The following is a 26,678-nucleotide window of genomic DNA, read 5'->3' on the forward strand; positions in this document are numbered from 1 at the left end:
TTTATAACACTGTCAATGAGGGGTTCAGAGAACCTTAGTAAGGATAGCCTGTATCTTCCATAGCACCCTTTACTATATTTATTTTTATAATATATCATTAAATAACAATCATTTAACAGCATAGCTCATTTTTAAATTTGAAAATGTTAAAATTTGAATGCAACAGTGAAAATATACACGATTCTTTTTACAAATTCATGCAAGGACATTAATGGAGGACAGTGGAGAGTGTGGTACCTGCGACTGCAGCTGGCATTCTGACATTCTGAGAAACACACAAAGGTGCCCATGGCCATGTGGACCACTGCTACAGGATAGTCTGGTTTCTCATTTAAAAAGACTGCGTGCACATACACATCTCATCATTAAGAACATAAGAAAGGTTACAAACCAGAGGAGGCCATTCGGCCCATCTTGCTCATTTGGTTGTTAGTAGCTTATTGATCCCAGAATCTCATCAAGCAGCTTCTTGAAGGATCTCAGGGTGTCAGCTTCAACAACATTACTGGGGATTTGGTTCCAGACCCTCACAATTCTCTGTGTAAAAAAGTGCCTCCTATTTCTGTTCTGAATGCCCCTTTATCTAATCTCCATTTGTGACCCCTGGTCCTTGTTTCTTTTTTCAGGTCGAAAAAGTCCTTTTAAACCTGGAATAATTCTGGTCGCTCTTCTTTGCACTCTTTCTAGAGTAGCAATATCCTTTTTGTAGTGAGGTGACCAGAACTGAACACAATATTCTAGATGAGGTCTTACTAATGCATTGTAAAGTTTTAACATTACTTCCCTTGATTTAAATTCAACACTTTTCACTATATATCCCAGCATCTTGTTGGCCTTTTTTTATAGTTTCCCCACATTGTCTAGATGAAGGCATTTCTGAGTCAAAATAACTCCTAGGTCTTTTTCAATTTCAGAATCTCCCATATGATATTTAGAATGCACGTTTTTATTGCCTGCGTGCAGTACCTTACACTTTTCTCTATTAAATGTAATTTGCCATGTGTCTGCCCAGTTCTGAATGCTGTCTAGATAATTTTGAATGCCCTTTGCTGATGCAGAACTGGCAATACCAAACGGAATACTCCGTCCTCAGCTAAAGCTGAATGAAAATGCTCACTGTCAATTCCAAGTACCTCTGTCTATTATGCTAAGCACTAGAAGTGGCATCCAGGCACCTTTTAAATGCAAATGAGAGAGGGATCAGATCTCAGTTGCTCCTCAATCAAAGAGGCCAACACCTACAGATGAGATTTTCAGTGCTGCAACATCAAGCCCTCTTTAGGTAAGGAGCCAACACTGATAATGTGAGACTGAAATCTACAGCGGCCAGCCTGGCAAGCACAACATTCAGACCAGCCTCACAGGCCAATCCATCCACGCTGCGGCTCCCAGCTGCACCTTCTCTCTGTCACTGCACTCCCCTCAAGTGAAATGGATGTGTTTTACTGCAGTCTGTAGTTAACTGATTTCTATATGTTTCGTTTCTTCATGGTTTCTTAAGCGCTCAGGTTGCTGCTTCTCATTTTGTACAAATATTTTTTTGGTGGGGCAGAGCCTTCTGTTACTATGTGCTAATATTGCGTCACTTTAATCTGGCAGTGTCTTGCTTTGCCATTGTTATACAATGCATGTCAGTTTTACCTGGTTAGCCATGTTTTTTAATATGCTTCACCATACCTCTATGGGCTTTCACTGTACCTGATTGCACTTTGCTATGCAACATGAAAAGCTTACACAGTGAAATCCCTCTATTCCAACCAAAAGGGTCTGAATCCAGTCGTTTTAATACAGGGGGTCTTCAGTTAGGAGATGGGCCACAATAAGGGAGTTTGCTGTATATAGAATAAGAATAATATGAGCAAGGATTATCTGCTATTAGGATTTCAAAGGAGTGAAGCCTCACAGTGGAAAATGGAAATATTCTGCAATTTTGTGACCACAAAATGCAAAACACAGCGAAAGTAACAAATACACCGCTACCAACCTTACCCAGTACTGAATTCTCCATTTGTGAGTCTGTTAATGGGTACTGGATGGTGTCTGAACACCAGATTGAGAGTTTTACAATTACAAAACCTTGGTTTAAAATCTATGGATAGGTTTCTCGGTGACAATCCTCTAACTATGAAACTGCTACATTCTTACAACAGCGCAAGTTTACTGGAAGCCTCTACCCATCCCGATAAAGTCACATCCTGGGATGATTTGCTCCTGTCAATGAATTACCAGCTATTAATAAGTGAACCAATGCCTTGATTTGTATTCCAGCACAGGTGGTGATTCACACAACATATATGAACTGAACACAATGTCCCAGGCACTGCCTGTGCACTGGACAGGCATTGCTGATTCTTCAGCCATTGCCAAGGGACTGAGCACAACACACCACATGTCTACACCTATTAAGAGTGATCTGGTGATACAGTCATCAACTAGGAACGGCACACAGTTTGACATGCAAGGATCTCAATTATTAAGCATTTGTATCCAATGCTGCGGGTGTTACCTGCTAGATAATTGACAATAGCTTATTGTCATGACGTACACCAATAGCATGGGATCAAGACGAGACAGTGGGGTCTATTCAATTGATCCATACAGGGTCAGATCTAAATACCATTACCAGACTCAGACACAGTTACAGACGTTGGTTTTCTCAGTATTTAAACAGTATTTATTTCAGCCACAGTTTTGATCAACTGAATAGAACCCGGAGTCTTTAAAGAGGTCCCACTTATTTTATTAGGATGTCACGCATTGTTCTGACCTTTATTTTAATAACATGTTTATGATGATGTATGAGAAATCAACCAATCACCGCTAAGTATTTGTTAAATTCATGTCCATCTTGTCCTGTGTATAGATGTCATCCGGTCATCCAGTGTATTCTAAAAACAACACTTAATAAGTTTAATAGTGGTTCATGAGTGCAGCCTTTGTTTTTATGATTTAAGTTAGTATGTCGTGTGCAAGGTGTCTCTTATTATAAAATAAATCATTTCTCACAGCTTAAGAGCCACCCAACACAATGTATTCAAAGAGCAAGGCACAGCATGAATAGATGTAGTATACAGAGATGCCAACTTTTAATAGTAGCATGTGCCAAGTGAAGCGCTGCAAAAAATAAATAAATAAACAATTAAACAATTACTAGACATCAAGGGCTTAAGCTTGTTTTTGTTGTTCAATCTATAATTATGACAATTGAAAATACACACTTCACTTTAATATGAATACTATATATAAGAAAATACTATAGTACTGTCCAAAAACACTATAGTTTGCTATAACATGTACTGTATTAAACTATTGGAAACTACTGTCTTTCTGGATGGTACTATAGTATTTATATATGGGGGTCAGGGCACAAAACACTGTGTAAGTCACCAACAATGAATTCTTTAAAATGAGTTAGACTCATCTGCACACATATACATTTACAGAGCAGATTTACTAAGAGTAAAGACTATAAAAACAATTATGAAAAGCCAAAACCAGGTAAAACACTATACCATCTAGGCTCTTAAAACATTCACTACACACTGCAAGACAGCAAGCACATTCATTTAAAAGGTTATTAAGGGTTGTGCTTGCAATGCATGACAAAGGCAGATAAAGGACATGTTTGGGCATGTCCTTTGGGCTCACAGTAACAGTACCAAGACAAGAAAGCACTAATCACATTTTAATGTTTGCACAACTTCTAAAACATCAGTTTTGCATTATGTAAGCGATAAGACCGGACCCAAGAGTGCAATGTGCCCCTGCAAAGTCTTGTATTTCCCAATACTGCCCACCCTGAAGGGTCTGCAACTGTTACAAAAAAAAAGACCTGATGAGTAGGTCGCTCAAGGATATCTGTCCAGGTGAAAAGGCACTTATGCTGATTCTTTTTATTTCCTGGTCATCTATTGAAAGTTAATGTACCCCCCTGCCAAGGGTACCAGCCAATGAGATGCCAGGAAATAAAAAGCCCATTTTCTAATCTTCATTAATCAATGGTATAAAAACTAAAATGTTCTTAAAGATCTTAACTTTTAGAGGGAGGTAAGCTGAACGTCCCCCTTAGACTTATGGCAAGCCTCCACTTATACTCGTTATTGGTACATTAGGACAGTAAAATGACTAGACCTCTCGTCAAAGGCACTGAAAAGGTCAAATCTCTGTCAAGGACATGAGGTCCATCTGCGCAGAACTGGCAGGGTCAGTGCGTAACTGACTTCCCTTGACTATTTACCATTACACCACCGCCCAGCATGTCCTCACAAGGCAACTCAGTCTTTCAAACGAAAAGAAGAATAAAGGTCTTAACCCCGGGGCTGCAGTGCACAGGTCAGGAGCTGGAGAGGAAACTAGGCTTCACAAAGCAGCAAGGTTAGTCTCACAAGCCTCCCCACGGCACTCATTACTTCCACTGCAGGACTTCATGCAGATGTTTCCAGTAAACCGTTAACTAAAACAGTCAGGCTGCTGTCGGACGTTTATTCAACTCTGTAAATAGAAACCGAATGGATGGTTCTTTGTTGAGTAACGGAACACACACTAGCTTTTGGAAAATCTCGTCTTTTTCGTTTTTATTTCCTCAGGTTTGGTCCAAGTTGGACGTTTTTGTTTGTTTTAGTTTTAAAGCTTGTTTCTTGTTTATGCTGTTCAGAGCAGATTTAGCAGATTTAGCTGGCCTGGATGATCACATTCCTGGCACACAGTCATTTCAATATTATAACAAAGGACATTTCTTAAGCCAAGGACTGGGTGCTGGGCAGGATGAGTTTATAACACTGGTAAGATGGCACTCTGTGTCCAAGTGCTTTGTCACAGGGCTGTACAGAACCTCACCAGTGTTATGATTTTAGAGCCAAAAGTTTAAAAATAATGGCATCAACATAACTTAATATAAAATATATACCGTCAATTTTGATATGCGCCTTGCTGTATGTTCGATTTGTGTGACACCTGAGTAAAAAGAGTTCTTATTTGAGGACTTGTAAGGCACACTTTCCCTGTACGCTGCCATATCTGCTGTCTGGTCCAGATTAGTTCCGGTGAACTAGTCTTCAAAAGGAGCCTCTTCTGTTATTGACACACAGGACAGAAGTACAAATACGCTCTTCACCCACCAGCCCCAAACAGCTCCCTGAATTATTCAGAGTGCTTTAAAACAAGTGCACGTCACGGCGTGGGGTCTGCCTTTCACATCACCTGTGTCTATTCTTCCCTGTGACAGGCACGTCCCTGGGGATCAGTCCTCCAGCCTGTAATGCTTAGAACTGCAGCAGAGACATGCACAGATCTAGTGGTGTCGGTATAATCAGTTTCTGAAGAACCTGTTTACATCTTCCTCAAAATCAGTCAGTGGTCCTATTCAAAGTGCCGTTGTTTCAATCTGCTACTGGATTTTTACAGCAAAGGTTATATGGGTTTTCCAATCAAATACATTCTACAGATTCCAAAATGACCTCCAGCCGGAACTGAATAATGTGAGATAGAATCACGAACATGTGACCTGTAATGCACACATGGAGCTTAACAACAAGGTGAAAGAGAAGGATTGGTAGGGAGACATGAGCCACGCATGTGTTTGTCAAAACTTCCACTTCTCTACTCACAAACCCTTTTCATCACGCTGGTAATATTTGAATCGGCCTTGTGCTCTAACACCAGTATGTAGGTGTTGCTGTGCACTGATAGTTTATCAAGCTGCAAAAGCTTTGACAATAATCTTTTTATAAGTTTACCAAGGTATTTCTGAATGGTATTTCTCATAGTTCTCAAAGACATGAAAGAAAATAGTTTATAACAAATTTCAAAAACTGAAATATTTTTTGAGATTTATATATTCACTTCCTAATTTGAAATATAGAACAGTAAGGTCATTTAAACCTATCTGTGTTCAGAAGAATTTTCATATTGTACACCCACACTTCATAGTTTTAATCAAAATAAATTAGAGCATTTTGCATTGAAAAGGTAGGAGGGTGTCAATACTTTATATACGCACCTCTGTGTGTGTGTGTGTGTGTGTGTGCTTTAGCTAAATTATTGACACAAAGAAGCATGTCTCATTAGGCAAGACAAGCTTTGGTGGAGGCCAGCACTAATGTTTCGAAGACTAATTAATAAAGCATTAGTCGCATTAAGAGAAGTACAAGTATTCAAAGGCGACAGCATTAATTCAACAGCATAACGCACAACCCATGCAATTAAATATTAATAGGGCTTCTTAATAAAATCTACAGCATTACTGCAAAGCCAGGTCCTGCTGTATTAAACAAAGGTTGGAAAAGGGGAGTTGTATCGGGGTTGAAGAATGGACCATTGCTTTTGACACTGCACTAGGTGAAATGTGTAGTCTTTGCTATGGCAGCACCTACCAACAGACAGTGACTTGCAACAGGGAGATGCAGCTTTTATATATCACAGCATACATGCCACTACTGTTGCATATTCAGTTAGTGCATGGTTCTGGGGTTCAAAAACCATGATAAACCCTCACATCTGAAAGCAAGTATGAAGTACCACAGCACAATGCTCAATGGAAAGGTTCATGAAGGTGTAATGCATTTTTAAAAGGGGCAATTACCTTTAACATACAGATCTCTGAACTGACTAATAGCAGCTCAGATAGCATGCTGTTCAGAAGAGTCAGTGTAATGAACTCCTGGTAACAAAATCCAGACACATCGATGTTTAAGAGACAGTCAAACTGGCATTTTATTGAGCAGGAGGTTTGAAAAGTTTACTGTTTTGTAATTTGACAATTTAAAGTGTTTCTTCTCAAGCAAATATTTAACACTCCAAAACCCAGACAGAAACAGCCCTTTATCTAGTGAACCACTAATCCAATTGTGATGACACTTGGTATTCTTTAGCAGGAGTTAATAATAATCTGGTGGTGGAGACGGTGCCTCTCATTGTTATCCCATGCAGTTTGGACGAGAGGACAGTGAAGCGAAGCTGCTCAAAATTATTTCTATTTAGAGACACCCAAAACCCCACATATTAACTGATTAATATGAACTTACTATAAATCACAAAAGCAAAGATTGCTCCATGAAGTACTATTAAACACAGACAAGTTGTGTTGTTGGGTTTTTTTTAGAACAATGCTGTGTGTTCTATAAACAGATCCTGGAACTTTGAGAAACCCTTGACAGTGATTGGTCGTGTTTTATAATTACATACATCTTGAAGACCAATTGGTCCAGTTGGGTCTAATTTTGCATTTAGAGCCATGGCAGGAAGGTGTATTTATGGTACATACTTGTTAAGAGATACAATACATTGCTAGACAGTCAATTTGCTGGTGGCTCTTACCTTTGAGCCCTAGCAATGACATGTAATGGAGTGGTTGCTATGACACATGACTTATTACATTGTGCTCAGCAACATTACAGGACCTGTCTGCACTTAAATACAGTCGGCACACCTTAATCCTTGACCTGTGATATCAAATGACGCCTTGGCCATGTCCTCGAGCTTCCTAATGCTCACTGACACGCCAACACATTGAGAAACAAGACGCAGGCAGTCACGCAGATCAAAGCTAAAACCTTGGGAGACATTGCATGCCGCTCTCTATACTGGACAATTCTACACTACAGTATAACCTCTTGCCCTCCAAAAAGTGTTGCCTTAGTTATATCCAGAACTGAGCAGCAACAGGTCAACAAAAAACAGCCTTTGAAAGCATCTTTATGAGTTAAAGGTTTTTTTCTCTCATGGAATTTTTCAGAGGATTTTTTTTGTATTTTTTTAATTGATCAAAAATCTATATTTTTCTTTTTTTTTTTTTTTTGCTTGGTAATTATCGTAGGGCAGTGGGGTGAACAGACAGGGAATTGGCCAGCATATTCTTAAGGTAGTAGAAGGTGGCGTATTTCAATTTATTATTTTTTTTTAATGTAGCTAATGTTGAAATTCCTTGTTTCACTGAGTGAAAATCAGTCAAATAAATACATTATATATATATATATATATATATATATATATATATATATAAAGAATTACAACTTGTAATAAAGTAATGTACGCCTTAAAAATATACATGAACTGCTGTGGTTGAACATCTAACAACTGGGCTGAACATGTAATTTCTTTCATTGTAATAAAAACATTAGGAAAAGAAAACACTGTGGTAGGTAAAAAATACTTAGGAGGGGACTAAACTGGGGGGGGGGGGGGGGTCTTTATTGAGGCCTCATCATGATTAACAAACCTTTCTCAAGGAAGGAACATGTGTTTTGAAACAAACAGTGAAGGCATGGCAACTATTCCTGAAAGAAAAATATCTATCCATCTATCTATCACTTGATTATATAGATTCCCCCCCCCCCTCCCCCCAATGGAGCAGTCTTTATAAGCAGACTTGACAGTCTATATAATATCAATATATCACATGTCAAAAACAGCTTTTAAGGAACAGCTCTATATAGATGTAATATCTATACATAAAGGAACACAGAAAACAAAGTTAAACAAGACCCACACGTTTATGGGTTTATGAATAGGGTGCAGGGTCAACATTTTCCCCAGTTTGGATTAGCAGTGACAACCAGTTCATTAACTTGTCAGGAGTCACTTCCCTGACTCTAGATCATGGAGTGGTTGTTATAACAAGGTACCACAGCATCACCCATAACTACCAAACACGCTGTGCTAAATATAGAAATGACTAACTTTTCAACTACAAGTCCTTTTCACACGTTTCTCATTGAACTTATTTGGTGCACACTCCCCATGTTAAGGCACTGAAATATAAAGACCACATTTAGATGAAACGTGAGCTCCAAGCAGGCTTGACTGCACTCCCCATGTTAAAACCCCAGGATATAAACACCACATTTCTATTCACAACACTATTACATTGACTGTATTAAGCAGGTTTGACTGTAAATCTCCCCCATGGTAAAGCAAATAAAAGACTGCACACCAGCCTGGACAGAAGCAGCACTTGTCTTTAGGTTAGGATACAGTAGACAAGCGATAAAGAGCACTGGTGCAGTCTCCATGGCAGTGACAAGGAGATTACCTTGGTGACGCCCTCTTCGTTGGCCTCCACCTTCCTCTTCATCTGGATCATCTGCCACATGTCGCTGACTGGCATGGCACCCCCACCGCTCTCCTTGGTGCGCTCGAGCAGGGCCCCCCCGCCGGGCAGCTGGCTCAGGGCACTCATCTGCATCTCCATCTGCAGCAGCTTCTTCTCCATGCTGTGGTAAGGGCTGGCTTTCGCCCTGTGCTCCTCCTGGGAGCCCCCGTCTCCCTCCTTTCCCCCATCCCCTGCAGGGATGAGAAGACCCTGGGCTGGCTTCAGGAAGTCATGGTCTTCGGTTCTCAGTTCAGCCTTCACGTCCTGGATGTTGAGGTGTCCCAGGATGGCATGCAGCAACGAATGGAGAGCATTGAAGTTCACTGCACCCACCTCAGGGGTGCCAATCGATAAGTTAGCCAGTTCATATAGGCTAACTAGAGAAGGCATGTTGTTTTTGCTGTTTTATTCTTATTTGTATTTATTTTTGAGTTTCCTTCCCCACTGTCTATGAGGAACATACCTTTCCAAGAAAACACATCTATTGCAAATGCTGCTTTTTGGTTTACCTCACCTACTCTCTCTTTTTCAGTTGCATTCTCTTAAAAATATGTCTAATTAAATGTTTTGTTTAAAATCTCTCATAAGAAAATGTTGAATGAAAAACTGTCCTCAGTCCGAATTTTTTTCAAATAGTATCTCTTGAGCCCTTAAATGCTATTAATAAAATATGCCAAATTTAACTATGTACTATGCGGATACCAAATAATTTCGATTGGTTAGAATACAATTGCCAGTACACGCTCCCGTGTGCTGCCCGTTTCAATGAAGCTTTTCGTTAAGATTCTGTTCCAAGTTTCTTCAACCTAACCCCGCTGGGGACACGCCCATCGCTCACGAATATTGATCGTCACAATAGCCTTCACCTCCAAAACCTCGTTTCATTGGACAAAGCCACTGTCCATCGTCTGTCGTTGGTATGGGGGCCACCATACCAACTGTGGGAGAGAGTTGAATTGTAGCGTTGTCGGTTGCTTAGCAGCGGTCGACTTCATAACCTTGTCTCTAAGGAATTAGCACGCAGGGAAAAGTAGTTCCTAGTTTAATTACAATACATTTTAGAATGGTTTCCAACCTGCTAATTGTCGTCTATAGTTTAGTCTAGCTCTGAGTACCGTTTTATTTTATTTGATTATATTTTCAACTAATGCGTTTGTATAGTAGGTGGTATTCTTTCGCACGTGGATTGGTGTCTCGCTTGTGCAGTTAGAGAAATGTATAAAAGCCCATTAAAATGTGTTTTTACATTTTAAACAAGTGTTGAAAATACCAGTAGGGGGTTCCTGTAAAATGTAAACTGTATTTAACAAAAACACACATTTGTGTGGAGCTGTAAAGGAACCTTAAAATGTACAACTCCATTATGCAATTATCATGAAAGCCTGCCTATCTGAAGCGTATGTCTCAACAACAAAAATACTCTGGAATGTAAACAAACAGGGCTGTCAGCACGTTTTCTGATAAGAGCAATAAGGTTAAAGCAAGGCTGAACCGATCGATATCAATAATTCAATTGTAGTTCAAATGAATATGATGATAGCGCTCCATTTATTTTTTAGTTGCAATACGGTACTGTTTTTAAAGCGACACAAAATGTTTTGACATCAGCTCATGTAGGCACATGGCGTATTATGGACACGTGGTATATTGTTGTACTGTTGTGTTTGTTCAGATCCGGCAGTTATTTCTGACCACACTTTGTAAGGAGCGTGAACAAGTTTAGGAAGGCACGGGCACGAGTGGTTAATTACAAAATTGCCTGGCTAGAAACGTCCATGCACACCAGAGTAATGGAATAAACATATTTAAATCTATATTATATGCAGCTTTCAATTCAGTTAATCAGAATTATGACTGGAGTCACACTGTAATATTCCACAGAGGTTTTAATGGAAATAACGATACATATTTTATATAATGTAAAAGTTATAGATTTTGTTTAGATAAATAAAATCAAGTATAATGTATTGTGTATTTTTGTGTGTCTATTCTTTTTTTTATTATAATGCATTTTGAGCACATAGTCAATTCTTGTCAACAAGTGGCTGGCATGGTGGTTTGCATGCAAGTAGACATGTAAAACAGGATTACTCAGCTGGACAGGGTTGTGCAGGTCCATAACCATTATCCACAAGACAATAATTACCACATAATAACTGAAAATGAACAGCACTTAGAAAAAAATGTCAAGTGTCAAAGCACCTGTGTGTGTGTGTGTGTGTGTGTATACAGACATTATACTACATTTACATGAAAACCCATGCAAAATAATTGCTAAAATAGCCACAGAAAAACAACATACTATAATACTGTGCACAAAGTTAAGGTTTCCTATTGACATCTTCCACATGTTTTAGTGTGCATGTGTGTTGCTGGATACATCGTTCTGTGTCCACTGTACCAATAGCAAAAAAAAAAAAAAAAAAAAAACAATGCCAACAGAAAGTGGGTTTAGTGTAGTAATATAGTGATAAAAGGGGCATTTCCAAAAATATTGTTTGGTGGGCAAAAAGCTGCCCTTAAAGTAACAGTTCTCTGCATTTTCTCTGCCATGCACATTTATTCATTGTATAGGTCTTTTGAAAGAAACTCGTTTTCATTTTAAAACATGGTATCTGTTACTACACTGCATGTTAAAATAAATCTGTTTACAAGCCATGCTTCAACACTGCTGGGGTGAAATTACAGAGGAAGTAATAATGCAGTAACTGACTTCCTGGAAGGCAAGGGAAGCAAACAGAACTGAGTGTGTATCTGTTTAAAAATGAAAATACATGATTGTTATATGTGTTTAAAAACTGCACCTCGGTCTAAAGCCTATGCAGCCAACAGAAATACAAAATGGGTAAGATGTAATTATTTTGACAGATACATACTTTAATAGCAGGTGTCTATTGTGTCTGTGATATTTATAGAAAAACTTGATATATTCTAGGAGTAATCAATGCCATAAATATATATTTTAGCTCAAAGAGCCAGCTGCCCAATGTTTCGATATGTTGTACATATCTTTCTCAAGGGAGTATATATATATATATATATATATATATATATATATATATATATATATATACACACACACACACACACACAGAGAGAAGGTAAAAATAACACATAATATATTGCTCATAAATATTTGTATATTATTTATTGGAGCAGAGCAAAAAAAACAAACATTCTAAATACATGTGTGCTATATTTCAGATTTCTTTTTCATTAGGTTGAAACAGAATGCAGAATGGAAAGGATTCCCTTTTACAATTAAATCAACTTTTAAATCAATCCAGAAAGTTAATGCAATTCTCTGCGTTTACAATGCATAACATTAAAATCAATGACATTAAAAATGTATCCTACTTAAATATACATGGCAAATCACAGTTTGGAGTATTCCCTATTCATCCTACATTCCTTTCTTAAGCAGCCCACTATTCTACTTGTAATGTTTCCTTTTGAGTCACAGTGACCCCTAATGGTCGAGATGGAAAGTGCTTGGAGTCCCCACAGAGCATGTTCTGACTGTACAAAGCAGCCCATTGTACACATGGGTAGATTTGTCTGGATATAAAGGAAGATATTTGCACACATTGAGGCATTCCCACATGTTGAAGAAATTGACTACTTTTCAATTACGGCACCACAATCCTAATACTAGTTTTAAATTAATCAAAGGTTAGCTGGGATTTAATTATAGAAAACAATGTATTAAAACAAATTTGTTCTTATAAAATCCTTTCTGTGCTGCGTATTGCATTTTCTATTCTTTAGCAGTTTGATTTATAACTAATTTCAGCTGATTTTTCTGCAACACATTAAAACGTTAGTCTTCACCTTCATGGACATCAATAACCATGAACTAAACTGTCCATCTACAAGTCAAATTTGCTTTACTTTACCATCAATGGTCAGAGGTGAATCGGAAATGTTTTGAATACAAACCAGCTGGTATCTGACTGTGCTGGAGATCAGTTCAGCTGAAACTGACTTTTACAGGCTGGGTTTTTTTGCAGATGGAATATCTCATTGTGAGCAGTCTTTCAGAATTCTAATTGGCAGGGGACTCGCTCTTTCCTAAGTTCAGAATAAAAGCATGTCAACAAATTCACCTCCCTCCTAACTAAGTATATAACGACTGTGTCTTACAGTGCCCCCTGGCTACCCCTATGTGAAGTACACTTGTCTGACCATCTTGTAGGGGCTGCAGCCCTGGTCTCAATCCAATAGCAGCTTGGATGCATAATAAACATCCTTATTAGTATTGAAAAAGTCCTACATGTGACAAAACATTTTTAATGAAAATAAAAAACTAATGAGATGATCCCAAAGAAAAAAAAAAAAAAAAGCAACAATTTCAAGCTCCCAGTTTTAAAAATATTTTCCATACCTTTAATTAGTGTCACTGCTCTCAGATCATTGTGTAGTTCAACTTAATTTCCAATGTTTTCAGCAGAACCGTAAGATCTTGAATAACTGTGTAAAAAGGGTCTCTCCAAAACAGTTTCCTTAGCCTTTTGTATCAGCCAGTATGTACCATAACATAGTATCTTCATGGGGGACTGCAATAGATGCAGACTAACATGGAGACGAGGGCTGCTCTATAGTATTGATAGTATTTCAAAGTTCAGCTCCACAATGATGAGGGTGCAGTGAAAATGGTACTGAAGTTAATTAAAGGTAAGGAAATTGGTTTTAAAACCTTGGTTACAACACAGTAGTTTTGTAATAAGTGTGTAATTGTTTTGGTCCCTTGGAGAACTACCAAACCTGTAATAGTGAAAGCCTATAAATCGCTTCTGAATTCTTAAACTTTCAGTGTGGCGCCGATGAATCCCAAAACAAACTAGGCAGGGTTTGGGGTTTTTAATGTAATATGTAAAGAAAGGATGGCAAGGAGATTGGGTCTTCACTTCAAAATATGATCATACTCCAAAAATATTACACTGAAATCAGCTTAAACTTAGTGCTGCAATAATTCATCAGACTAAAGAGTAATCAAATCACATTTTTATTGAACGTATTACTTGAAAAGGCGCTCCTCCTGCTATTTGTACACACAATTAGTACTGCTAATTAAACGTCATTTTTGTTCTGTTTAATTTCTTTAGAAAAATCAAACTCCAAAACCTTTCACAGTGCATTGCTCAAAGAAAACGTCATTGAAAAGTTATGGAAGTTGTTACTGAATTAGATGTAGGACATACTTCACATTATTTCATTTTAAATGCTTGAAAAGTTAATCCAAACAAACAGCATCGCTTTATTAGGTCAAATAAAACATCAAAATAAAAAATAAAATACTGCCAGAGAATTATCCAGATAACAACTCTGACACAGTAATAGAAGACATGAAAATGTTCTGAAACCATTGCCCATCCTTAATTCGTGCCCCCTTATAAAAAAGTTTACCACAGTAAATGTGCAGTCACTTTGCCCCATCATTATGCTATGCATTTTCCATAGTTTACTCCAGTTTAATTCTATGCTTTAACTATGCTGTGATTTTTCTATAGCAAACGTTTATAAAGGTACATGAGCCTAAGAGAAGCTGTGTTTGGATTTCTCTGTCCGCTGTTTAGCAATATGCATGCTTCCCATGTGCCTGACAAAAGTGTTTGTGTTTATGATGAACTGGATTCAAACAGCGTACGATGTGGTTGTGGAACCTAAATAAAGTGCTCCCTCATTATTTAAAAGAACATTTTCATCTGTCTATTTTTATGACTCAAACCAAGTTTTCAAGAAACCATTCTAGATATTTGTAAAGACGTCCACAACCGTGTAGAAAGGTTGGAGGGATATCCAACAGATTTGAGTTTGGGAACAGGGACTGTTGTGGGCGGTGAATTAGGGTCCTTAAACAGTACAGTGCAACTAACTGAGAATTACCAGCATTCGTGAAGAATCGGGAAACGAGGGAGGGTTTGGAGGCAGGGAAACGCGCCAGGACTCTGCCGTGTGGTGGCTCACTGGCTTGCCCCCACGCCTGCTCAGATGCTGTCGTAATCAGAGTCGTGACGTTTGGCCGTGACCACCCGCTCCGCTGTGAAGAAGGTGAGCGTCCCCAGGAACCCTGTCAGCACCATGATCAGCAGCTGCCAGTGCAGCAGGAGGTAGTTACTGTAGAAGAAGGAGACTGCTGCACTGATGGACTAAAACAGAGAGGGACAGAAATACCAATCAGAGCAATCTCCTGTAAAGGAAATGGGAACTGAGATACATTTTCAAATTCATTACCTTTTGGTTCGTAGCATTAACTTTTAGATTATTGGAGGAAAGCTGACCTACAGCTCGGGAAGTGATTTTGTACCAGAAAGCTGCAGCAACGTTGTGTTTGAAATGATTAAAATATGTAAGAGATCAAATAAAGCATTATATAAACGAATGACCCTGGATGCTTTTCTATTATAATTTAGGTGGTTTCAAGCCAAAGGCCAATCGTCGTGCCCCTTATGAATCACACGGGTGTTCTTTACTACAGTTTTACTATTTTAAATGTTACTAGACAGCTCTTTTACTAATTGAAATTATTGCACAGCAAATCTATAAGATAAAAGATTGTGCAGCCAAACAGCACTGCAGTAGAAATGTGGGTTAAATACAAACCTAATCCACAACTATAAAATGGTGGCATATGTGGTAATACTAAAAGAAACTGGTCAAATTGAATATGGATAAAACATACAATGAACTATTTTGATCCCGGGGTGTCTGTGAAATGTTCAGTAATCACCAGAAATAACTACAATACAACCCCTGTGCCTTTAAATATGTATCATACAGTCCTGAACAGCACAGATAGCGTGCTCTCTTTATGACAAAGGGGCAGAAGAGGGCAGGGTAACAGAGGTGTTTAAAGAATGGAAGTTTAATCAAGGTCTGGCAGTCTCTCCCTCACCTGTATGAACTTGAATACGGCGAAGGCAGGCGCGCTGTCCTGAGGGAACATGAAGCCCACGATGCTGAGGAGCTGGGTGTTGAAGCAGCTGTCACCCAGACCCAACAGGAAGCTGCACAGGAGCGCCACCTGCACACTGAATTAAAAAACAACCCCAGCTATTAACACTCAATAGTGCTACATATAGAAATACTGAAAGAAACTTCAATTACAAACATTTCGACAACAAATTGTTTTGAAGACATTGAAAAATAAAGACACTAATGGTCTTAAACAGAACTATTCACTGCCATTTCTTATTCTATATTCTGTACAGACTGTTGATATGCACATTGTTTTCTATCCATTCCCCGTCGATTAGCCCTGCTGAACAGAAAGCTACCTGGGGATCATGAAGGCCTGCAGGTCGGTGCCCTGCTCGGGGGCGATGGGCGCGTCAGCCGCGATGTTCAGGAAGATGAGGAAGAATGCCACGAAGTGAGTCAGCAGCCCCAGCAGCACCACAGGGTTCCTCCCAAAACGACTGCGCGTGTTCAGTATGCCAAACACACCCCCTCCTGCACACACAGAGGAAGGACTGGTGAGAGAGAGGGGGAGAAGCGACAGGACAGGACAAGATAGGGAAGGGAGAAGAGAGAAAGTGAGGGGGAGAGAGAGAGAGAGAGAGAGAGAGAGAGAGAGAGAGAGAGAGGGAGAGAGAACAGGACAGGGGAGGGAGAGAAGGAGGGAACAGGAAAGCGTGTGGAGCATGGACAGGTATCAGCTTGGCCTGCAGGACACTGGCCTCGTACCGCACACTCACCCAGGATCTCTCCCATGCCAATGAAAATGCCTGAGAGTCCGATGAGACTCTTGGCATCGTCTCCAAACTGGTTCATGGCCCCAATGCAGGTCCCGTACACCCCACTGTAGAAGGTGAGCTCCAGACCTGCCACAATACAGGATAAATCAGCAATTACCCAAGCAGAAATACAAAGCAATCCAGTCAATCTCACTGTACAACATACCCGTCAAATCTGAACAGCAGCTGTTACCAACCCTGGTGGAGAGGACCCTCCCTGGGAAAGTATCTGCCTAACCCTGCTTGCTTGTTTTACTTTAATGCAGATATATAGATGAAATGTTGTTGTTGCTTCCTGAAACATAATCACTTCCAGTTGGTGGAGCATATTTACTTCAATGTTCTAACTGCAATCGGACCGTGTGACCTACAGCAGATGAAGTAACTGGGTACCAATAATCAATAGCACTATATTTGAAATAAATGTATTTGATAAATGCAACCAAAATGTCTTCAGTACAATCGGTAACGTTGATAGAAAATTGATTTTGAAACCTTGGTTAGCATTTTAAATGTGAAAAGAAATTGTAGGCATGTTGAGCACAGCTTACCTGTGTATGCAATGGAGATGCTCAGCAGCAGCATCTCCTTTGTGCCAGACAGCTGGACAGCTTTCTCTGTAAAAGAGCAAACACACCACTGATCAGATCACTGATCACTGAGGCAGGAGGTCCAGCACACATGCTGGACAGTGAGGAAGGAGGTCCAGGACACATGCTGGACAGTGAGGAACGAGGTCCAGCACACACGCTGGACAGTGAGGAAGGAGGTCCAGCACACATGCTGGACAGTGAGGAAGGAGGTCCAGGTGGTGTCATTTTTAACAAGCTTTAAAATATTTATAAAAAGATGCCTGGTTATTTTGCACATATTACAGGGTCTTGTTCACTACACAATAACTGGGCCAGCAATAGGAGTCCTACTTTAAGCCTAAAAACCGTTAACAAATAATAATAATAATAATAACAATAACAATAACAGTAATAATAGATATGGTTTGGTACTTCAGCCACTTGCTTTTAAGACTCAGATCACTCCGGGTGAGTAGATGATTAACAATGATGGCTTCAATTCAGGCTTCTGTCCAGCATACAAGTGGGCACTTCAGCTGGATGTAACAAAACAACGATCCCTTTTAAAGGATTTCAAACTGAGGCGGCTCGCTGTAGTGCCTGCATTGGGTGCGCCTGAAGGTTTCTATGGAGATTTGAGCTTTGCTAACTCACAGTTGCCATAGTTGCAGAGGAGTAAGAAACTACAGTTGCACAGCTCTGGCAGTCATTTCTAAAACCATTTTACAGGAGTTTTGTTTTCTGGAATAATTAGCAAGCCTGCTAAATAACAGCAATATAGGATCTTATGGAATGCTCAAGAGGGTAGTTCACTAAGAAATGTAAAGTAAGGTATAAAGGGTTTAACTATATACACATTTACGAGAACACAGTCCACCAGCAATACATGGATTTCTGCTTCCTGCCTCCACACAAACTGTTGTTGCGAGTGTTTGAGATACAATGAAGTTACAACGTGTTCTTTCTGAAATGCCTCTATACAGATTTGCACATTGAATAAGTTCCTACTTACTAAATGCATCTAGGGCTTGCGCACTCCTTCCTTGTGCTAACCTACGAGAACAAAAACAAAGTCAGTCAAGCAACTTTCCAACAGCCAAGCCAAATCAAGGTGCCTTTTGAAGTGCTTGCTTTGACATTGGTTTTGAGTCCAAGCTTCATAGAGCTCCAAATCCACAATCAATTAAAACTAAGAATGGATTGTATGATTGTTGAGCAGAAGTGGGTGACAAACATTACGATTTGAATTAGTTAAAAAAGCATACCCAAGTTATAGCCTTCAGTGGCCCAGCTTATAAGCTATTAATGATGTAGAACAGGTTATTGTTTCACATTTAAAACACAAAGGCCAATTAATTTTTGTTCTGCAGATACAATGGACTAAATACTGGAAATACAAAAAGATGGATACTTTAGCAACACCTAGAATTGGAATTGCTTCCATCATAGCATAAAGATGGAATCTGATTATTTTTCTTTCTCTGGTAATAAAGATCGTACTTGAATGCTTCTCCTTCAGTCCACATTAACAAAGAGATACGTCCTATTAATTCTGTTCTGTGATCTCTGTCTGCTGCTGATTAAGTTTGAAGCACACGTTTTTATTGTGTTGCTTGTACTTATAATTGAGGCCTCGGTCTCAATGGGTGAAAGATTCACTCCCCGTGTGGTATAAGCAGGGAGAAGTCAGACTCACGGGGTGGTGCTGCCACTGCTGCTGTCCCCCAGGTCAGCCTGCAGCAGGGCCTCAGTCCCCTCAGGGGCAACGCTCTCCGGCTCTGGCCGCCGTATGAGGAAGAACAGGAAGCTGCCCACAAGACTGATGACTGTCAGGGAGATGAAGACTCTCCTGGTGTCCCATTCTGAGAGAGAGAGACAGAGACAGAGAGAGACAGAGAGAGAGAGAGTGTGTCAATGCAACAGATCTCCTACAGCATCTCCACTGCAGAACTGACACACCACTAAACGTACATACTTCTATGCAGATTTATTAGGGCTGTGTAAATACTCAAAAATCAACATATTTTCTTAGAAAACAATGAAGTATTTCTTAAGTAATTACTTAGTACTGGTAATGCATTTTACACATTTTTTTCTCTATGTTAAATTGTTTTTCTTTTTTCATTACTATAATTTCACCCATGGATATTTGGCATGCCTGATAAAGTCACCAGCATATTTTACCTTTTGGACAAGGTAGAATATCTGTAATGAGACCACAATGCCCACTAGTGGTGTATCAAGGGTGTGCAGTGGTAGTGCTCATTTTTTAAATGTACATAATTTAAAATTCAATCAACAGTTGTGTTGAGATCCTTTATTTAGATGAATCAAATACTGCGAGAGAGAAGGAAGCTGTGTGTTGATGTGCCACCATGCTGTAGGGCTGTTTCCCTCAATGCTGCTCAACTATCCGCCTCCAGCGGAAGTAACAAGTACAGCAGTAAGAGATACCACGCTGAGTAAGTATGGTATTGCTTACATCCACTAGGGGCAGAAGTGTTGCAGGCGCACACATTAACATTTACAACATGATTGAAGTTTAAAGTCACCAAAAGTGACAAACAGAAAATGCTGAAAGCGAATCCAAACAAGAAGGATGCATTGTGAAGAGAAGTGTGATATTGCAGATCCGTAGTAAGTTGCCCTTTCATGATCCCAAGTTAAAGAACATTGCTATAGAGTTCGTACTTGTATGTGTTTTAAATTGTTCTTATTATGCTGCAGGCATAAAGGTCGAGAATACAGTTAGCAAGGGCAACAAACCAAGAGGCCAATTGGAATAGGAAAATAAATCACTTGAAAACGTACCTGAAATGTGGGCTTTGCCGTGCCAAGCAAAATATATATAGAGGTTCCCAAAGAACAGGCTGTAAAAGGAAGAGAAATTACCAAAGTAAAACTGCTTAGAAACTAGAAGTCAATTCGAAGTACTGCACTTGAATAAATATGCAACAAACACTATAGAGGCTCAGCATTGTATTTCTCACATAGCCAAGGTGTCAGAAGAAACAGAGGTCATTTGCTCAACCTGAAGAGTGATCAAGGAAACACTCTTCAAAGAGAACACACACATGTTAGATGAGGTTTCGTGAAGTGAGAAGCTATTACCTGAACTGCAGGAGGGCCCAGAATATCCCACTGTTCCTCCCGATGGTAGTGTCTGTGGAGTTGATAGTCAAGACGTTTCCCTGTGCAGTCCAGAGCACTGCAACACAAACACAAATTCTGGAATATTCAGCGCATGCAAGGAAAAGGATAGTTCCTACTGACTAGCTGTGCACATGTGATAGCTAAGCTTCCAATTACCGCTGGATCGTAGACTTCATGTATTATTACAGTGCTGTAGCCACGAGCAAATGGAAGACATGACCATACCACCTTATGAATGAAGGGTATGAAGGGCTGCCTTATAAAGGGGGAGCACTGTTATTACAAACCTGAAGAGTTCTACTGCTTACAACTTGCCGGTAATTTAAAAAGATCTGCTGAAGATAAGGTTTTATTTGTATTTTTAAACTGTGCATTTGAGAGAGAAACCACTCAAATTGGCTACTTCCTTCCATAGTAAGTGAGGTGTGAATATAATAAACGACTTAATGACATCCAAAGTTTACATTTAGATGGGAACTGTACGTATGAACTGAAATTACCCTATCAGTAAAGCTGGAATGGTATTATTGGGAAAATAGGAGCCACGATCACACTGCCATATAACCCATTCCGTGGTATAAAGGGCTGAGCACTGCATAACCATGGTTTAACCGAAAATGGAGTTCACATGCAGGCTTGTTAAGGGACCTGATTAACAAATACAGAGTATTAACTGGAACACTCGTACGGAAAAATTCTGCAAGAATATCTGAGTGATAAATTGCTTATCAGTTAATCACATTAGTAACTAGAGAACCGATGGCGTCATTACACACCATCATTCCACCAACATTTAAAATGATGCTGTTATGGTTGTATCCCCAGATAAGCTGGGTTAAATTTACAACATTTTGAGTTCCTGCTGGCATCTTGCAGTTATTTTCTGTACTTCTGTAACATTAGATGCTTGTTTGTCATTTCACAAAACAAAGCTGAAAACACAGTATTGAGGTAAAGTCTGTGTGAATTTGGCCCACCGAATCGAGTCTCCTTTAGCAGTCATAACCAGGGTCTGGTGTACCTGGAGAAAGCAGAGGGGCCACACCCAGGGTCAGCATGGGGCCTCACCATGTTATGAGGAGCAATACTGCTTGAGACAGAAGGCACTCTCACCAATTTTGTTTGTGGAGGGTATTATGCAATGTATATGCCACTGTCACTGATATGATTTTAATCGCTCGGTTTTAAGAAACAATGATTGTAAATGAAAGTCCCCCTTATAAGAACAAAGATAAATCACAGCTTTGTACAGAGCTCTTGATTATTTATTTATTTTTTAAAATCAGCTGCTACTGGAGACTTGAAATGCAGCTTCTTGGTGTGCACGCAAACATTTGATTTAAAATAATTTGAATGCTCAAATTATTTGCAATCACTGACTGATGTCAGAAATATTTGTAGGAATGGATGGTGTAAAATATAATAGTGTATACTTTCAGTTTCCCTGTGTCTTACAAATACAAGCCAACTTAACTGGAGTGTGTGTATTCTCCATGCTGGTATTATGGTGTATCTTTCTTTTAACTCCAGTGATGTGGTCTCATGGAGTTCCCAGGCAATGCACTGCTAGATGAATGAGCGCTATCAGGACAGCGCCTCCTCGCTGTGTGTACTCTATCGCAGTGGAGAGGCGTTGATCACTTCACTGTCGTGGTCTTTGTCTGGTCTAGCACCTCTTACTGTCACTACAGGAGGGAGACTCCGGCAATTCAAGCTCCTGATTCAAAGATATCAGGGGGGCTGGGGTTTATGAAAGGTGGCAAAACTATAGGGAATAAACAGCCTGAGGTATTTTAATGTAGCGATGCAGTATCTCATTCAGTGGTAATGGTAATAGGCTCAGAAAGACTTCAAGACATCAGGAGTCTCTGGTACAAGGCACTAGAGTAAAAATGCAACAAAACTGTGTTACGCTTGTAAAAACTATTTTGTTAAATAAATAAATAACGGAGAGTGTATTTTCATGTCAATTATAAAATGAATCACTTGAACTACAATGAGCTCTCGTGTGCTTTTGGTATTATATAACGATCCAAACTACACATATCTCTTTTACAATACGATATATTATATAAAGACAGTATCGCGATTCCTTATCACACCCCCAGCTCTCATGTACCGTATATAAACAATTCTTTCCTACCTGCAGCTGCTATCCCAACCAACACTGAAGCCGTGTAGAAGGACCAGGTTAACGGATATATAAACACAGCAATATAGGCACTGTGAGAGGAGAAGATGCACAATGTTACAGTAGCAGAGCCCTTTTTTGTGCTTTGCCATGCTCTCACTAAGCTTTATCACACTCTGCTATGATTCTTTCACAAACTTTTCTAAGGGCCAGTCTGTCCTGGTTTGTGGTTCTCTACTCAGACTTCTTGCTTAGTAAATATCTTGGTAGTACTAAAACCTTGCTTTAAAAAGCCACTGTTAAAATTATCTCAAATAAAATAATCGAAAAAGACCAACATGCTGTAAATTACCAACCCCTCTGAACTAGATTTAAAAAAGAATTGGAACAATTTGCATTGCAGAAAACCAAACACCTTTGACCACTGAATGGAATTGCAAAGTGAATAATAATCACCTACTCTATGAAAGCAGAGGATTTTAATGAGCAAGCTGTGCAGCATTCTTATCGTTTAGAACTGACCCAAGTTTATTAGTTCCTGTGAGGGAAGGGAAGGTCATTTTAAAGTGCTTACCTGTAAAACAAACCGCAGATAAACATTGATATTTGGGGGCCAATTACAGCGACTACAGACGGGGCGATGAGGTTAGACGCTGAGAAAACCCCATAAATAACGGACATACTGGGAACAGAAGACAGAAAATATTACTTCAGAGTGTGTGTGAAATAAATGAATACTAGCAGCACAGTGGGATTCACAGTCACAAAATAAATAATATTACTAAGAATGTGTACTTATATTGTGAGGAGCCACTAACATCCAGAAGTGTTTTTACAGAACCTTTTGTTATTATGTGGAGTGCCCATTTACAGTAGAAAGTTTATTTTATATGCTCCACTGAGAGGGAGAAAAGCAGCACAATTTTATTTTATATTAAGTTAATATGTCGTGTCTCTTATTATAACAGAAATCATTTCTCACAGCTTGAGCAGCCAGAGCCACACTCAAACTACACAAGGTGACATCTCTTATAACAATAAGAGACTCTCTACATATTCACTTAGAAATTATTAAGTCCTTTGTTTCCTGTATTTTTTCTTTGGCTTTGAGTTAGGAATAACAAATTATAATAAAATCTAAAATGGCATGTCTGTGTGTGTGTGTGTGTGGGTGTAGTGGGGGCCCATTTGGCTGCCACAACAAAATCAAACTAACACGGAGTCACTAAAAAACACACACATACACACGGATGCACTGTAGTTTCTTCCAGACAGGAAAACAATAGCTGGCTTTAAAAATGGTTAAAGCATTGTTTAACATTATCGTCTGACTGGTGCTTCATCCTGCATTTTTACATTTGTGTTGGATAAGCAGGTCTTTGGCCATATGTATAGATGTGATAGATCTATCTATCTATCTATCTATCTATCTATCTATCTATCTATATGTTCGTATATAAAAAACAGTAAATCCTGATGTTGATGTGATACAGCCGTCTGAAACTTAAGTATAACTGTAGTTTGCATCGAATGGAAATTCCATCACATTAAATAAATAATCTGTACTGGTTTACTATTCTTATTTAACTATATGTATAACAATATATAGTATTAGGTGCTGTATAAGATACAAGATGATTTTCACCCACTCAAGGTCACAGTGACCAGTAATTACATCCCCTCTCACCTCTCGTGGAGTGAATTTCAGTTTGTACTGTACAGCATCCTATAGGATATTATTACACTGCTAGAAATGGTCAGCAAAATAAATACCTAGTATACCCGCTCCCATGGAATTTGGAGCTGTTGAAACTCTTAATCACGGTTTGCTGGAAAGAGAAGAACATTCAAGCATGAAGCAGAACAGTTCAGTACATTAAAACTACATTTTATTAGTAAGAACTGACTTTGAAAGGGCTTGTGAAGAGCCAACATGTGTACGGATATCTGAGGGATTTAGACTAAATTTAGTGTCATTCTAGTTCTACTGTCACGTGGAATACTGCCATGTTGGTGTGAAAAAACGACTTTCTTCTCGCTTACTTACTTCCACATTGCCGCAGGTCTGGAAAGCTGTAAACATAAACATAAAAGCAAACCCTAAGATTATAATATTGAGGAGTCTTTTCCCTTCCGGAGACATGACTGTATCTGTGGATGTCAAAACTCGTTGAGTGAAGCTCCTTGGCAGATCCTATGCAGGAAGAGAAAAGGTGTAAATATATCGCAAGTAGAATAGGTTCTAATTATGAGACTGGTTTATGTGTTTATAGATACACATATAGCACAGACTATTTTGTAAAAGTATTACTTTCTCGTTTGTTCTAAGTACAAAGTACAAAATGCGAGTCTTCCGCTTTTAATAAACGTTTTATGGTACAGCACCACAGATATGTTTGTATCATCTGTAACATTAATTACAAAATAACATTAACATCATAGATCCTGTAAATATCGCAAAACCAGAACTTACCTGTAAGAAATGTACGTCTGACTCAGTGTTTCCCAAGATGTATGGCGGATATAAACAGTTTATAAAGATTTCCTGGTAACCATCCTGAATCCGTTTCTGTCCAAAGAATAAAAAGTCAGCTGATAAATCTGTATCTGTGGTGGTTACACTCAGTACACAAGCAATAAATTGTGGGTTAATCGTATGTTAAGACTGATGAAAGCCGACAAACTCACTGTCAGCTGAGGCGATCAGCTGACTCGGGAAACTAGGACAAGGGCTTCTGGGAAATGGAGTTCACATGGCACGCAAAGACGCACAGTGACAGGAAGCTGTATATATATACACGTGTTTGTGTGGAAGTATTTGTAAATATTGATTTGAACTAGTGAATGCAGTTAGAACTGTGTGGCAATATACATTTGTATTAATCCCTGGCCAACCACAAAACACCGTGTTCAATTGGTTAACAAGAAAATGGTGCAAACTCCACGCTGCAGTGAACAGTTTGGTCCCGGTGTCGGGTTAAAGTTTCAGTTTACCGTGATATTCAAGTACTACTGGTCTCTGGGAAATGCAGTTGCAATTGGTTTCATATTAAGAGCATACAATAACACTAATAGCTAACACGTGTTTACGTGTGCATTAGCGTACACCAGCATTGTAAACTGAAGCAGAAGCACCGATAAAAGAACATATTGAAGCCATGGGTAATTGGATTTCTATAGTTAGACGTTGTGCATTGTCTTTAGGTTCTGCTCTTTAAACCGTCCCGCATACAAGCTTATGCGGCCGATTTCCGTGAGTCAAACCTACACAGTAATCTACCTGTGTATCTTGCCAGTTTAAATGCTGTATTGCTTGTTTTCCGTTACCCATCATATTGACCAGTGACCACACTACCAACAATTACACTCCTTCTGTACTTATACACTTTCATTGTTTTGTACCACGAATGACCTGGTACAAAATGCAATTTTTTTTTCGTGCTTCTCCACAATTTAACATACAGAGCAATCTGTATATATTATTACCGTGCTTTTACTCCCACTTAGACTACACCGCACATAAACCAGTAAAAAAAAAAAAAAAAAAAAAAAAAAAAGCTGGTTATAAGGGGTTGCATATCTAGTAGGTTAAAAAAATGGCCTAGTTACCTCTCGCAACCCCACGTGTTCGGCTACTTTTCTACAAATGTTTGTTTTATTTAATAACCCGACAATTTAGTTTGTTACATTTTAAAGGGGTCGATCTAAACAAATAAACGTATCCTACAGCTTCAATCGCATTTTCAAATAGCGCATTAAAAACGAAACTGCAGTTTAATTTCTTATTGAAGAAATTATCTAAAAACGATAGGACCTACTTGATTTTAAGCGTGTTGTTAACCCCTAAAAATCTTTAATCAGGAACGCTTTATAACTTTTAATTTTCTAATATTTTAATAGCAATTTAACAGAAAAAAGGATAACAAGTTAAAAAAAAATTATATCATCATTTAACGATATAGTTTCAGGATATTTTATCAAACTTTCTGAAAAAAACT

At 39.0% G+C, this 26,678-nt stretch overlaps 2 protein-coding genes across 5 annotated transcripts in view; both read right to left on the reverse strand.

The window, feature by feature from the left end:
- The window catches only part of LOC117423169 (uncharacterized protein C16orf96), a 44,945-nt gene extending 35,080 nt beyond the window's left edge, over positions 1-9,865 (reverse strand). Inside the window, exon 1 of the mRNA XM_034038654.3 lies at positions 9,029-9,865. Coding sequence (XP_033894545.3) covers positions 9,029-9,478 — 450 coding nt within the window. The 5' untranslated portion in view covers positions 9,479-9,865. The remainder of the gene's footprint in view (positions 1-9,028) is intronic.
- Positions 9,866-12,221: 2,356 nt separating this feature from the next.
- Positions 12,222-26,601, reverse strand: mfsd11 (major facilitator superfamily domain containing 11). 4 transcript variants are annotated; one of them, XM_034039869.3, is made up of 15 exons: positions 26,499-26,601; positions 25,154-25,249; positions 24,728-24,874; positions 24,454-24,509; positions 23,255-23,362; positions 22,693-22,772; positions 20,508-20,604; positions 20,208-20,266; positions 19,093-19,258; positions 18,409-18,449; positions 17,376-17,441; positions 16,786-16,911; positions 16,366-16,540; positions 15,984-16,119; positions 12,222-15,237 (listed from the first exon to the last, which is right to left on the reverse strand). In XM_034039869.3, exons 3-15 carry the CDS (start codon positions 24,821-24,823, stop codon positions 15,076-15,078), a joined length of 1,368 nt encoding a protein of 455 aa, XP_033895760.2. In that variant the 5' UTR covers positions 24,824-24,874; positions 25,154-25,249; positions 26,499-26,601; the 3' UTR covers positions 12,222-15,075. The 4 variants fall into 4 exon arrangements, with proteins under 4 accessions (XP_033895760.2, XP_058845931.1, XP_058845932.1 ...); XM_058989948.1 differs by lacking the exon at positions 26,499-26,601 and adding an exon at positions 26,290-26,490; XM_058989949.1 differs by lacking the exon at positions 26,499-26,601 and adding an exon at positions 26,167-26,210.
- Positions 26,602-26,678: the final 77 nt, after the last annotated feature.

This window comes from Acipenser ruthenus, chromosome 17 (genome assembly GCF_902713425.1).
Source record: "Acipenser ruthenus chromosome 17, fAciRut3.2 maternal haplotype, whole genome shotgun sequence".
NCBI classification, from domain to species: domain Eukaryota; kingdom Metazoa; phylum Chordata; class Actinopteri; order Acipenseriformes; family Acipenseridae; genus Acipenser; species Acipenser ruthenus.

Excerpts from the sequence above, each read along its gene's own strand:
- mfsd11 (XM_034039869.3), bottom strand. The coding sequence starts at position 24,823 with ATGTCTCCGGAAGGGAAAAGACTCCTCAATATTATAATCTTAGGGTTT. Across the intron at positions 19,259-20,207 it reads CGGCAAAGCCCACATTTCAG|AATGGGACACCAGGAGAGTC; the intron begins GTACGTTTTCAA and ends TCTCTCTCTCAG. Across the intron at positions 16,541-16,785 it reads TGGCATGGGAGAGATCCTGG|GAGGGGGTGTGTTTGGCATA; the intron begins GTGAGTGTGCGG and ends CTGTGTGTGCAG.